Source organism: Apodemus sylvaticus, chromosome 13 (genome assembly GCF_947179515.1).
Source record: "Apodemus sylvaticus chromosome 13, mApoSyl1.1, whole genome shotgun sequence".
NCBI lineage: Eukaryota > Metazoa > Chordata > Mammalia > Rodentia > Muridae > Apodemus > Apodemus sylvaticus.
Window position 1 is genome coordinate 95,468,631 of NC_067484.1, and position 15,822 is coordinate 95,484,452.

General features: G+C 36.5%; 1 protein-coding gene across 2 annotated transcripts in view; it reads left to right on the plus strand.

The window, feature by feature from the left end:
- Positions 1–15,822, plus strand: part of Usp14 (ubiquitin specific peptidase 14) — a 38,698-nt gene that overhangs the window by 21,176 nt on the left and 1,700 nt on the right. For both annotated transcript variants that reach the window (XM_052156096.1, XM_052156097.1), the window contains 6 exons: positions 1,365–1,450; positions 8,254–8,368; positions 10,190–10,255; positions 10,707–10,799; positions 11,955–12,083; positions 15,145–15,202. In XM_052156096.1, the coding sequence (XP_052012056.1) occupies positions 1,365–1,450; positions 8,254–8,368; positions 10,190–10,255; positions 10,707–10,799; positions 11,955–12,083; positions 15,145–15,202 (547 nt within the window). The remainder of the gene's footprint in view (positions 1–1,364; positions 1,451–8,253; positions 8,369–10,189; positions 10,256–10,706; positions 10,800–11,954; positions 12,084–15,144; positions 15,203–15,822) is intronic.

Consider the following 15,822-nt stretch of genomic DNA (forward strand, 5'->3'; position numbering starts at 1 on the left):
TGGTAAAAGACAACTTTTATTTAAAAGTTACTTTGAATAATTGTAATATCAATTTTTATCTATAACATTTTAAGGAATGGTATGAAAAGTCTTGTGGTTTTGTAGTCAACTAGAGCTATTGGCTATGCAAAGATACTTTTTTTTTTTTTTTTTTTTTTTTTTTTTTGGTTTTACCCAGTCTCAGCTGTTTTCAAGTAGCAGGATCAGCATTACCTGTCTTGTTGATCTTGCCAGCATCCTTCTTTCTATCTGTAGCCAAGATCTTCAGGGGCCTTCCCCAGTCAAATCTTATTTTCAATAATTTGGATGGAAGATAGAGCTTTTCTTTCCTGTTGGAACAAATGTAAAATCTCTTCCCCAACATAATATATTTCATTTCTTCCATTTTGGAATTAGGATTTCTATAGGCTGATTTAATTCAGTAGTTCTTTCTAAAATCCAGTGTATCTTAGCAGTTGTGCTTTTGTTTCAGTGACTTTAAAAATATATAAAGTCAACAAAGCACATTTTAAACCATCTTTGGAAGATACCATCTCCCCATTCTGTTCTATGAGCATTTCTTTCAAAGTCCTATAATGGATTGGCCTGTGGGACTGTGTGCTATCTCCACAATAGGCTTCATGCCATGATGTCCATCAGGACCTTCGGAAGAGCAGTCAGTGCTCTTAACCGCTGAGCCATCTCTCCAGCCCAATAGCCATCCTTTCTAATAAATGTGCAATATCAGAATTATCCTCTTCAGAACTCCAGGCAGAAATCAATTGGAATTTTGAACATTTGTCAGTTGTAGTATATATCAACCTGTACACAATTCTCCAAATAACACATTATAAAATACACTGCATAGCATCACACCAAACCTCAACAACTTTGTGTTTTATTTTAATTTTCTTTTTGTTTTTTCCTCTGAAAGACTTTAAATCAATCTACCTTAATAGGTAGATATCAGACTGGGGAGATGGCTCAGCAGTTAAGAGCACTAAATACTAGTCCAGAGTTAATAAATTCAATTCCCAGAAATCACATGGTGGTTCACAACCGTCAGTAATGAAATCTGATGCCTTATGTCATGTAGGCATACATGCATATAGAGTACTCATACATATAAATAAACCTTAAAAAAAGAGGTTAGATGCTCAGCCTGTACTTAGATTTTGAGGACTTGCATTTTAGTCTATTTCTAAATTAAACCTATTAATGTTTGTGTACATGTTTAATGTTTTGGTAATGGTTTTGAATCAGAGTGAAGTACAAAATCTGACATCATTTTAAAATCATTCAAAAATCCTAAGTATGAATTAGCAAACTGGATTGTGTTGAAATCTACAAAAAGTAAAACTAGAATTTTCTTTTTAATTTTGCAGATGGATTCTTCATCTGCATCAGCAGTGACACCTTCTAAAAAGAAAAGCTTAATTGATCAGTTTTTTGGTGTTGAGTTTGAAACTACGTATCCTTTTTGAACCAAGACTTATATAAATGGTATTCATAATTTTTAAGAAGTAATTTTCACTAGGCATAGTTGGCTGATTGGCACTGAAGACCTCAGGTTTCTATGCCTGAAACCTTATAATTGTGAGAATTAGAAATTAATGATACAGATTTTTAGTGATTTTTGAGCTTTCAGTGATAAATGTATGTATATTGGCCATTTTCTCTCTGGTGACTGAGCAGGTGGGTACAGCCTGGAGTACAGAAACACAGGAGTGGCAGAGCAGCGGGGACAGAGTCTGTCTGGACTCCACCTGCACCCAGTAGCTGGGCTGAGCCACAGCACTCTGTGTACCAATCCTGCTTGGGAAGAACTGGTTTGCAGGGAATGCTTTGACTCCGGGCGTTGGAGGTAAGACCACCATGTTCTTTCCTGCGGCTGAGCATACAGCCTGAAGTGCAGGCAACACAGGAGTGGCAGAGTGGCTGGGACAAGGTCCTTCAGGGCTACATTTGCACCCAGGAGCTGGGCTGAGCCACAACACTCTGTGCCAAGGGAGAGCTGGTCACGCAGGGGTGCTGAGACAGGCTTGCAGGCCTACAGGAGGGACAAGTACCGGTTAGAGACTGCAGGACTAACTACTCCAGAGATAACCAGATAGCAAAAGGCAAACTTAGGAATATTACCAATAGAAGTCAAGGCATCCTCGCACCATCAGAACCCAATTCTCCCACAACAGCAAGTCCTGGATACCCCAATACACTGGAAAATCATTATTTGGAGTTAAGGCTCATGATGCTGATAGAGGGCTTCGAGAAGGATATAAATAACTCCCTTAAAGAAATACAGGAGAACACAGGTAAACAGGTAGAAGTCCTTAAAGAATTACAGGAAAGCACAACCAAACAGGTGAAGGAATTGAACAAAATCATCCATGATCTAAAAATGGGGGTAGAAACAATAAAGAAATCACAACGGGAAACAACTCTGGACATAGAAAACCTTGGAAAGAAGTTAGGAGTCATAGATGCAAGCATCAACAACAGAATACAAGAGATAGAAGAGAGAATCTCAGATGCAGAAGATACCATAGAAAGCATTGACATAACAGTCAAAGAAAATGCAAAATGCTTGTAACCCAAAACATCTAGGAAATCCAGGACAAAATGAGAATACCAAATCTAAGTATTATAGGTATAGAAGAGAGTGAAGAATTTCAACATAAAGGTCCAGTAAATGTCTTCAACAAAATTATAGAAGGAAACTTCCCTAACCTAAAGAAAGAGATGCCCATGAACATACAGGAAGCCTACAGAACTGCAAATAGATTGGACCAGAAAAGAAATTCCTCCCGCCACATAATAATTAAAACACCAAATGCACTAAACATAGAATATTAAAAGCAGTAAGGAAAAAAGGTCAAATAACAAATAAAGGCAGACCTATCAGAATTAAACCAGACTTCTTGCCAGAGACTATGAAATCTAGAAGATCCTGGGGAGATGTCATATAGACTCTTAAGGTAACACAAATGCCAACCCAGGCTACTATATCCAGCAAAACCCTAAATTACCGTAGATGGAGAAACCGAGGTATTCCATGACAAAACCAAATTTATATACTATCTTTCCACAAATCCAGCCCTTTGAAGGGATAATGAATGGAAAACACCAACAAAAGGAGGGAAATTACACACTAGGAAAAGCAAGAAATTAATCTTTTAACAAACCAAAAAGAAGAGAGCCACACAAACATAACTATACCTCAAACATAATTACAATAAAAATAACAGGAAGCAACAATCACTTAATATCTCAATATCAGTGGACTCAATTCTCCAATAAAAAGACATAGACTAACAGACTGCATACATAAGCAGGATCCAACATTTTACTGCATATAGGAAACTTACCTTAGGCACAAAGACAGACACTACCTTAAAGTAAAAGGCTGGAAAACAATTTTCCAAGGAAATGGTCCCAAGAAACAAGCTGGTGTAGCTATTCTAACACCGAATAAAATCGACTTTGAACCTAAAGTAATCAAAAAAGATAAGGAAGGACACTAAGTATACATCAAAGGAAGAATCTACCAAGATGAACTCTCAATTCTGAACATATATGCTCCAAATACAAGGGCATCCACATTCATAAAAGAAATTTTACTAAAGCTCAAAGTACACATTACATCCTATACAATAATAGTGGGAGACTTCAATACCCCACTCTTATCAATGGACAGATCAGAGAAACAGAAACTAAACAGAGAATCAGTGAAACTAACAGAATTGATGAACCAAATGGATTTAACAGATATCTATAGAACATTTTATCCTAAAACAAAAGAATATACCTTCTCAGCACCTCACGGTACCGTCTCTAAAACTGACCATATTCTTGGTCACAAAACAAACCTCAGCAGATAAGATTGAAATAATTCCATGTACCCTATCAGATCACCACGGACTAAGGCTGGTCTTCAATAACAACAAAAACAACAGAAAGCCCACATACTCACGGAAGCTGAACAATGCTCTGCTCAATGATAACTTGGTCAAGGAATAAAGAAATTAAAGACTTTAGAATTTAATGAAAACGAAGGCACAACATACCTAAACTTATGGGACACAATGAAAGCAGTGCTAAGAGGAAAATTCATAGCTCTGAGTGCCTCCAAAATGAAACTGGAAAGAGCACACACTAGCAGCTTGACAGCACAGGTGAAGGCTCTAGAACAAAAAAGGAGCAGATACACCCAAAAAGAGTAGACAGCAGGAAATAAACTCAGGGCTGAAATCAAACAATTAGAAATAAAAAGAACTGTACAGAGAATCAGCCAAACCAGGAGCAGGTTCTTTGAAAAAACTAACAAGATAGATAAACCCTTAGGCATACTAACCAGAGGGCACAGAGACAGTATCCAAATCAGCAAATCAGAAATGAAAAGGGAGATCTAACAACAGATACCGATGAAATCCAAAAAAATCATCAATAAAAGTGGAAAATCTAGATGAAAAGGACAATTTTCTAGACAAATACTGGATACCGTGGTTAAATCACGATCAGATAAATGATCTAAACAATCCCATAACCACTAAAGAAATAGAAGCAACCATTAACACTCTCCCAAACAAAAAAAGCCCAGGATCAGATGGATTTAGTGGAGAATTCTATCAGACCTTCAAAGAAGAGCTAATACCAGTACTTTTCAAACTATTCCACAAAATAGAGAAGGAACACTACCCAATTCATTCTATGAAGCCACAATTACTCAGATACCTAAACCACAGAAAGACCCAACAAAGAGAACTTTAGACCAATTTCCCTTATGAATATCGATGCAAAAATACTCAATACAATTCTTGCCAACTGAATCCAAGAACACATGAAAACAATCATCCACCATGATCAGGTAGGCCTCATCCCAGGGATGCAGGATGGTTCAATATATGGAAATCCCATCAATGTAATCCACTATATAAAACTGTAAGAAACAAACCACATGATGATTTCATTACATGCCGAGAAAGCATTTGACAAAATCCATCACCTCTTCATGATAAAAGTCTTGGAAGGATCAGGAATTCATCGCCCATACCTAAACATAATACAAGCAATATACACCAAACCAGTAGCCTATATCAAACTAAATGGAGAGAAACTTGAAGCAATTCCACTAAAATTAGGCACTAGACAAGGCTGTCCACTCTCTCCCTACCTGTTCAATATAGTACTCGAAGTCCTAGGTAAAGCAATTAGACAATGAAAGGTGGTCAAAGGGATACAAATTGAAAAGGAAGAAGTCAAAGTATCACTATTTGGAGATGATATAATAGTATACTTAAGTGGCCCCCAAATTTCACCAGAGAACTCTTAAACTTGATAAACAACTGCAGCAAAGTGGCTGTATATAAAATTAAATCAGTATCCTTCCTATCCTCAAAGGATAAAGATGCTGAGGAAGAAATTAGGGAAGGACACCTTTCACAATAGTCATAAATATAAAATACTTTCGTGTGACTCTAACCAAGCAAGTCAAAGATCTGTCTGCTAAGAACTACCAAGTCTCTGAAGAAAGAAATTGAAGATCTCAGAAGATGGACAGATCTCCCATGCTAATGGATTAGCCGGGTTAATATGGTAAAAATGGCCATGTTGCCAAAAGCAATCTACAGATTCAATGCAATCCCCATCAAAATTCCAACTCAATTCTTAATAGAGTTAGAGCAAATTTAATTGCTGAGTAGTACTCCATTGTGTAAATATACCACATTTTCTGTTATCCATTTTTCCATTGAGGGACATCTGGGTTCTTTCCAGCTTCTGGCTATTATAAATAAGGCTGCTATGAACATAATGGAGCATGTGTCTTTATTGCATGCCGGGGAATCCTTTGGATATATGCCCAGGAGATTAATTAGCCCAGAAGTTCTGAATACCCAAGGCACAATTAGCATAACATGACTCCCATGAAGAAGTAAGGAGAGGGTCCTTATCCTGGAAAGGCTTGATCTAGCATTGGAGGGGAGTATCAGGACAGAGAAAAAGGAGAGAGGTGATTGGAGAATGAGAGGAGACAAGGTTTATGGGACATATGGGGAGGGGGGAACTGGGAAAGGGGAAATCATTTGGAATGTAAACAAAATATGGAAAATAAAAATATATAATTAAAAAAAGGAAAGTACTATTATTTATAAAATACTATTTTCCAAATAAAACACACTTATTTTATAAAATAAAAAAGAGCAAATTTCAAACTTAGCTGGAATAACAAAAACAAAACAAAACAAAAACAAAAAACCCAGGATAGCAAAAACTTTTCAACAATAAAAGGACCTGGCTGAATCCCTGACCTCAATCTTTACTACAGAGCAATAGTGATAAAAATTGCATAGTATTGGTACAGTGATAGGCAGGTAGATCAGTGGCACATAATAGAAGACCCAGAAATGAACCCACACCTATGGTTGTTTGATCTTTGACAAATGAGCTAAAACCATCCAGTGGAAAAAAGATAGAATTTTCAGCAAATGGTGCTGGATCAACTGGCATTCTGCATGTAGAAGGATGCAAATTGATCCATTCTTAACTCCCTTTACAAAGCTCAAGTCCAAGTGGATCAAGGACCTCTACATAAAACCAGATACACTGAGTCGAATAGAAGAGAAAATGGGAGAAAAACCTGGAATACATGGACACGGGAACATTTCCTGAATAGAACACCAATAGCTTATACTCTAAGATCAAGAATTAACAAATGGGACCTTGTAAAATTGCAAAGATTCTGTAAGGCAAAGGAAACTCAATAGGACAAAGGCAATCAGCAGATTGGGAAAAGATCTTTACCAATCCTACATTTGGTAGAGGGACAATTTCCAATGTATACAAAGACCTCCAGAAGTTAGAATCCAGAGAACCAAATAACCCTATTAAAAATGGGGTACAGAACGATACAGAATTCTCAACTGAGGAATACGGGATGGCTGAGAAAGACCGAAGACCGTTCAACATCCTTAATTATCAGGGAAATGCAAATCAAAACAGCTCTGAGATTCCATCTCACACCAGTCAGAATGTCCAAGAACAAAAACTCAGGTGACAGCAAATACTGGAGAGGATGTGGAGAAAGAGGGACACTCCTCCATTGCTGGTGGGATTGCAAGCTGGTAAAACCACTCTGGAAACCAGTTTGGCGTTTCCTTAGAAAATTGGACATAGCACTACCAGCTATACTACTGGGCATATACCCAGAAGATGCTCCAACATGTAATAAGGACACATGCTTCACTATGTTTATAGCAGCCTTATTTATAATAGCCAGAAACTGGAAAGAACCTAGATAACCCTCCACAGAGTAATGGATAAAGAAAATGTGGTACATTTACACAATTGAGTACTACTCTTGTTCTAGAGAAATACTAGTAACTGTGTAACATTCACCAAGGACTTTTACACTGTAATAGAAAAGAGTTAAAGGCAATGTGAATGTTTCATCAACATTTCCAGTTTATGTTATAATATACAATAGACTACTGTGTAGTTAAAATTAATATCCAGAGCTAAACTTATCAACAGGAATAAATCTCAAATCATTATGTTAAGAGGTAAAAACAATCGACCAAAGAATGGATGGTGCACTTCTCAGGTTTTACCGGTTGAAAGTATAGAGACCAGTATGCACTTATATATGTAGATGTGGTACTGCAAGTCCATAAATGTAACCTCTAATTTAGAAAGGTGATTTCCTCTAGGTAATGGTGTAAAATAAAACTGAGGAAGACTGGTCAGGGAGTGTATCTTCCATGATTTGTAGATTATGATGGTGATAACCAGTTGAAGAAGCTGTGGTGGTATGATTTAATTGAATAAACATTACAAATACCTTATTTACAAAAAATGTAAATATCTTAAGGATATTCATTATTTTTTCTTAAGAACATGTTTATCTGTGTGTCTCATTTATCTCAGAGAAGTTTCAGTTATGTTAAATTGGTATATTAATGTACATAAATTCAAGGAACTTGCTTCTTGGGTTAAGGGTAGAAACTTGGAGAATATCTCTGTTCATCTTTGGATTATTAAGATACATAAGAATCATAATTACAACTTATATTTTGTAAGAGTCTTGTTTCTCTTAAACACATACTCATTCTTGGTAAAGTTGTTAGGCAAATGAACATTCTTAAGCATGTTACAGTGAATATTGGGAGACTAATATTTAGAATAAATCAATGAATGACTATTAATAACCCTAGAATAATTTATTCTTTTCAAGATTAATTAACAAATTGGATACCTGTTGCCATTCCTTAATTTACAAAGCATGAAATGTACAGAATCAGAAGAAGAAGAGGTCACCAAAGGAAAGGAAAATCAACTTCAACTAAGTTGTTTCATTAACCAGGAAGTGAAGTATCTTTTCACAGGGCTTAAGTTGGTAAGGAAATCATGGTTGAGCCTCAGTGTTCCATATTTGTGGATATGCCTCTTGGCTAAAATTTATTTGTGTCAAAGGTGGTCCTTAATTTTTATTGGTAATTTTTGTGTTTAGAATTTATCACTAAGCATGCAGCATTCCTAAGTATGAGGATATTGTAATGTACCTTATGAAGAAGAAAATGCATATGGACTGAGTGATTTAGGTACTATGATGTAGGTTCAACACTGTAGGTAAAGATATCTTTAAATGGAAACACCCCATGGGTTATCTGTTCATTGATTGAAGTAAAGGTGGCCAGAAGTTTGCAGGAATTTACCATGTGTTTCTCCTAGAAGCATGGCTCAGTGTTTACTAATTTATTTCTCATGGAGTCATCAATAAAGACAGCTGTTCTGTATACCAAGAATTACCTGTGTAATTCTTCATACTTCAGTTGGGCTTTTATCTCATGAAACATTAACATGGTTTCATTCATTACTGAATTCAGAGGGCATGCAAAATAAAATATGAATGTTATTGAGTTAGAATTAAATTTTGTGGCAAGGATTCTGTAGGCAGTTTTCTTAATTTTGTAAAAATATAGCAAAGGTATACATGGGAGTCCCAGATGACAACTTGATAGCATGCACTAATTTGTGTCATTTTTGCATCACTCTGAAAATGGAGACAAATGCAACCAGAAGTAAGATTTTTTTTCACATCCCTTAGATCAGTGGTTCTCAACTTTCCTAATCTGTGACCCTTAAATAAAATTCCTCATGTTGTGCTCACCCCCAACCATAACATTTGTTTCTTCATAACTGTAATTTTGCTACTGTTATGAATCATATGTAAATATTTGATATGCACGATATATGATGTCCAATCCCTGTGAAAGGGTCTTTCATCCCCGAAAGGCATTATGATGTATAAGTTGAGAACTTCTGACTTAGATTAACAAGTTTTCTTTTTTAATTCTTCTCAGATTTAAAATTTTAACCTAATTGATGCTGGCAGGCTTTTATATGTAATGCATGAAGTACAAGGGTTTCCTACATTCTCTTAATTTCTAGTTTGAGTATTCTGATAAATCATAGATACAGGGTCACAGAAGGCTTTATTATTTAATAAGATAACAGTATACTTAGAGCAACATTGTATTCAGAGCCTTTATAAAATTAATTTATTTTTCTCTTCTATAGTACATCCTAACTGCAGCCCCACCCCCCAGTCTCATTCCCTACTTTGACTCTCACTCCCCTACCCTTGTTCTCCTCTATTTACTTCTCTATTTTCCTTCTGAAAAGGGGCAGACCTCCCAGGAATATCAACAAAACATGGCATATCAAGTTGCCGTGGTACTTCCCCTGGTTTAAGGCTAGATAAGGCAACCCAGTAAGAAGAAAAAGGTCCCAATGTAGGCAAAAGAGTCAGAGACGCCCCCACTCCCACTATTTTGCATCTTACAAGAACACCAAGCTACACAACCAAAACATATGCAGAGGACATAGCTCAGACCCATGTTAAGCTTTTTGATTGTTGCTTTAGTCTCTGTGAGCCTCTATGAGCCTTGCTTAGTTAATTCTGTGGGCTGTTGTCCTGTGGTATCCTTGACCCTCTCAGAGGGGTTCTTAATAGTATAATATGATTCCTTTTAATTGTTGACTAAAGTATTTTTTAAAACCTCCTATATCATGTGTATTCTAATTGTTATTCATTGGAATAAATCCACTGATGAATAGTAATAGTACTGTTTTAAAAAATTAGATATGTGATTTTGTGTTGTAGGGAATAGTTTTTAAATCTGATGTTTGGTTGTTTGAAATGTCCTTTTTTTAGCGACTTCAGGAAGAAATTACTAAACAGTCTCCAACATTGCAGAGAAATGCTTTGTACATCAAATCTGTAAGTTACATATTTCCTTTTGAGATTGAGTTCCATTTCATTGAAAGGGTTCAATGGGAAGGAGGTGGATCAGTAGGAAAACTGCTTGCTGTGCAAGCCTGAGAACTGGAGTTTGGAGCCTCAGAACTCATGAAAAAGCTGGGTAGGCATGGCTTCTGGTTTCTAATCCTAGGGTGCTGGAGGTGGAGCTGGCTGGCTGTACTAGTCGGAACAGTGACCCCACATGCACATTCACACGTGCTCTTGCACATATACAAGTGCCTAAATACTTGTAAACATGCATGTAAATATACATGGAGATGCTTACCCTCACTACACACATATGCAGTTAATTTTATCTAATCTTTGTTTTATATGTGCTCCCCTCAAAAAAAAAAACAAAAAACCCCAGAACAAAAAACCCCTTACATGGCCTTGTATATAAAAGAATTTTTCTCATTTCTCTCCTTAGTCTAAGATCAGCCGGCTACCTGCTTACTTAACTATTCAAATGGTTCGATTTTTTTATAAAGAGAAAGAGTCTGTGAACGCCAAAGTTCTTAAGGTTAGTAATGAATTTCAGTCTATATATTGAATATAATCCTCTGAAGGTGATTCCTAACCTGTAATAGATTTATCCTATTAAGGATAGCTTTGAGATGGTTAGAGGTGACTAACATTAGACAGGTGATCCTTAGCCCACAATTTATTGGAATTATGTATTATCCATCTTGTTTCATACATGCCTGGCTTCTTCCTGTAGTCTTAAACATCTAAGCTTTAGAGCCACCTTTTTATATTTTTCAAAAGATTCACGGATAATTATTAGTTCTTGCACTCCCCAGAAATCTTGCCCTAGATTAGGTTGCAAATGAGGACAGATGGAGTAAGAACATTGCATTTGCATTTAAGCACCACAGAGCTTAAGTGTTGATACCTTGAACTGGGTTGAACTGTGTATCATAGCTGTGTGTATACAGTCTACCTTTCGAAGAGGTGTATGAATCTAGCTTCTGGAGCTGAAATTCATAATATTTTCTGATAGTTATAAGTGAAGGATAAAGAAAGTTTGGTCTTTAGTTTTTATTTACTCTAACTATGTTATTATGCTCTTTAATTGTTTCAGTGTTTGTATATAAAATTGTTTCATAGCAAAGCAGTGGCTGGTTTAAACACCACATTGGGACCCATTACTTGCATAGCATCTCAACCAGTCACTGTTCTGTCATACAAGTATAGTTTCTGTGGTCATGTGTATGGGCTTGATTATTTAATGGGAAAAGATCATGAAAAATAGTTACTGTATAAAAGTTAGAATCAGATCACTCTTTAAGTTTTTTTTTTTTAGTGTTGAGAATTTTGAATATGCATATAATGTTTTGGTGAAACCTATTCCTTATTCTTTCCTCCTATTTTCCCTCAGCATTACAGCACTATTGCTTCCTAATTTAATGGGTCACTGTGACATCTCAGGTTAATTTTCAACTTTATTTGAATTATGAAAATATTAATTTGAAAGTGTTATATGGCCGGGCAGTGGTGGCACATGCCTTTAATCCTAGAACTCGGGAGGCAGAGGCAGGCGGATCTCTGAGTTCCAGGACAGTTAGGTACACAGAAAAACCCTGTATTAAAAATGAAGAGAGTTGTATGTATTTTGAATAATTGTCCTTTTTCATTTGTTTTTTTGTCTTTTTTTTTTTTTTTTGATTTTGTATAGGATGTTAAATTTCCTCTTATGTTGGATGTGTATGAACTCTGTACCCCAGAACTTCAAGAGAAAATGGTCTCTTTTCGGTCAAAATTCAAGGATCTAGAAGATAAGAAAGTGAATCAGCAACCAAATGCAGTAGGTTCCTTTTGTTGTATTTTTACCACTGCCATTTAAATCTTCATTTATTGCTCAGGAGTTACTATTATGAAATGATCAGCCTGAATTTCCTTTAGGAGGTGCATGTATCTTGATGCAGGCCTCTTACAGCTATAGATGCATTAACGTAGTATAAGAAGCAGGGCTCTGTCGATGTAAAAGCAGGCTCTTTGTTCTGCAGTCTGCATTTCTCATATGTGGTGATATTTCTTGTGAGGCATTTTGATTCAAAGTACAGAATATACCTTCTCATTATCCTTCATCCTGTTTTATGTTTCTATGCTTTTATAATTTCTTCTTTTATTTATTTATTTATTTATTTTTTATTTTCCTGAGACAGGGTTTCTCTGTGTAGCCCTGGCTGTTCTGGAATTCACTCTGTAGACCAGGCTGGCCTTGAACTCAGAAATTTGCCTGCCTCTGTCTCCCAAGTGTACATCTCCACTGTCTGGCGCTTTTGTAATTTCAAGAAAGTTACTATATGAAATTAAGATCCCAATTTTTTTAGACATAAACTTTTGAATTGACTCATTCATAATTCATAATTTCCTAGAAGTCATACAGATTTTGTATGACAGTAGTTATGTTTTGCCCCTGAATAGTATTTCCTTGTCTTGGCATTTTGTAGTTAAACCATTCCATTATTTTCAGTTGCTGTCTTTTATGAATAAATTTGGTAAAATGTTTATTTGCAGAAATTAGTGTAAGCAGGAGTTTAATTTTTCTAAAACAAATGTCCAGAAGTGTAACTGCTGTATTGAATAGTGGTAAATGCCAGTTTGTCAAGAAAGTGCCAAATGATACCTGCTTTATATTCCTATCAACAGTGCCTGACTGACTCACAGCCCTTTGACTAGCCTTGGCTGTTGTTATTAGTTTTCATTTGAGGTGATAAGTGTGTGGTACTACCTTAACGATGCTGACTGTTTTTCATGTTTTGGCTGTCATGTGTGTCCTGCTCAACTTTCTTTTCTGCTGTAGATTGCAAGTATTCTTCTCAAAGTCTGTAATTTTATTTCTTCATCCTTCTTAATAGCAGAGAAAAACATTTGATAGTTTATTTAGGTATTTGATTAACTTAATTTGTATGATAAAATGTTCAGATCCATTCTTTTGTATATGATTATCAGGATCTCCAGGATATTAAACAAATAAACAAAAAAATGAAACCTAGTATTTGCCAGTTAAATTATCCTGTCATCTTTTTAGATAATTGGTTGACAATAGATGTGAATGTGTTTATGAAGTTTTCCTTTGTATATCTATCTGTTCCTTGGCCATACTACAGTGTTTTTGTTTTATAAGATGGGATTCATGGGGTCCAGACTGGCCATGAATTTGCTAGATAGTTGAGGGTAGCTTGAACTCCTGAGCCTCCTGACTCCAGACCTCCAACTGTGTGGATTTCAGGCATGTGCCACAATATTATACATAAGTAAAGCAGTTTCCTTCTAAGGACTGGACTTGTGATCTCCAGTTTGCTCTTTTTAATGCTTCTGCAAGTGGCATTATTTGCTTTGGTGTTTATCTTACATCCTGAGCTGTTGTCTTTTTTTTTTTTTTCCTATTGTTCAAACAGACTTGGTAGAATTGTTTTCTGTTTGTGGAAATAATCAGTGTTTGGAAACTTCTTAGTTTTCAAAGGTTTGTTTCATTTTCCTGAAACTATAGGACAGGTACAGGATTATTCAAGTGATCTATTTCACAATGTATCTGTTGTTCTTACATAATTGACTGATTTCATTTAGTAGGTTCCATTTGTCTATGGAATTGTTCCAGGTGATTTTTATTAGCTGTTTCATGTCTTTAGGGCAAATTTAGCCCATTTCTTTTTTTTTTTTTTTATGTTAGTATTTTTTTAATTTAATATAATCTTCATTTACATTTCAAATGCTACTTTCCAGATTTCTCCTCTCTCCGAAAACCCTTAACCCCTCCTCCCATTCCCTGCCTCCATGTATATGCCCCGCCCCTCCATCCTACACACTCCCCTTCCCCCCCTCAATTTCCCTATGCTGGGGCATCTGTTGAGCCTTCACAGGACCAAGGACCTCTCCTCCCACTGATGCCCGACAAGGGATACTTCTGTCACATTTTTGTCTGGAACCATGTGTACCCCTTGATTGATGTTTAGAATCCTGGGGCATCTTGGTGGCCGACCTTGTTGTTCTACCCATGGGGCTATAAACCCCTTCAGCTCCTCCAGTCCGCCCTCCCAGCTCCTCCTTTGGGGACCCCAGGCCCAGTCCAATGTTTGGCTCCTAGCATCTGCCTCTGTATGTGTAAGACTCTGGCAGGGCCCCTCCTCTATACTTTGTCTCCATTATTGGTCCTGTGACTATTTTGTTCCCTTTCTCAGAGGAACCAAAGCACCCCCGCTTCAGTCCTCCTTCTTGAATCTAGCCCATTTCTTTACTGAAATTTGTCTCTTTTCTTGAGGATTCCCAATTTTATTGATCATTTTAAGGTCTGGCCCTGTTTTGTTGCATTTCCTGTTTTCTGTTATTTTTTATTTGAGGCCTGTTTAATTTTTCCCTATTAATGAGTAGAGGTAGTGAATTCTTACTGTATTTTAGTTAATTATACTACTTTTAGTGTAGGCCTTTGTTCATTTTAGGTGAAATGGAAGTTGACATGGCTTCAAGTGCTGAAACTTTCTTGTTTTGGTTATTTTTTTGTTTTGTTTTGAGGTAGTCTTTGCTCCTGCTGGTTCACAGACAAGTTTGGTTAATAGCATGTGGATAAAGTTATGGAGTTGTTTTACTTAGCTATACCTCTGGTATGTTGAAATTTTAGTTAGTGGCTTAACATTAGCCATATAGCCAGGAAACATGTTGTTGTACTGTGATAATATTGCATATTATTGAAATCTTTGGCTTTACAGTTATTTTAAGTGTAGTTTATTGTTTAATTATTTCACAAGGCAGACTATTATGTTGTCTGTGATTCAGGATCTGCATAGTGTAAATATTCATATAAGTAAGTACTCAACAAGAATGTGTTCATTTCCAATATTACAATTTAAGATTTTTCTCCTTAGAATGACAAGACTAGTCCTCCAAAGGAGATCAAGTATGAACCCTTTTCATTTGCTGATGGTAAGTGGATGTCTCAGTTTGATTGCATACTCAGTAGATTGCATGTTCTACCATTTATCTTTTTAATCATATACCATTCTCTCTCTCTCTCCTCTCTCTCTCTCTCTCTCTCTCTCTCTCTCTCTCTCTCTTCCCCCCCCCCCCCTTTGGCTCACACAGTAGTCCAGAATGGTCTGGAACTCAACCATGTAGCTACAGGCGGTCTCAAGGTTATTTCTACTCTACCTTAGCTTCTCAAGTATTGGTGTGACAGACATAAGCTACCATTCCTGGTCTAAATTCAGGCTTCTTGAAAAATAATCTCCTTACCTTTTTTTTTTTTTTTTCTGAGACAGGGTTTCTCTGTGTAGCCCTCACTGTCCTGGAACTCACTCTGTAGACCAGGCTAGCCTCAAACTCAGAAATCCACCTGCCTCTGCCTCCTTAATTTAGGTGCTGGGATTATAGGCATGTGCCACCACTGCCCAGCTCCTTAATATAACTTAAATAAAGTGGTACTTTAAACTTAATTGTAGCTCTGCACAGTAATATTTAATGGAGTCTAGTAGTGTTTTTCCAATCTTGATAATTGTTACTTTGAGAAGAGCACATGTCTATTTGTTGCCTGTTTTAATTGATCC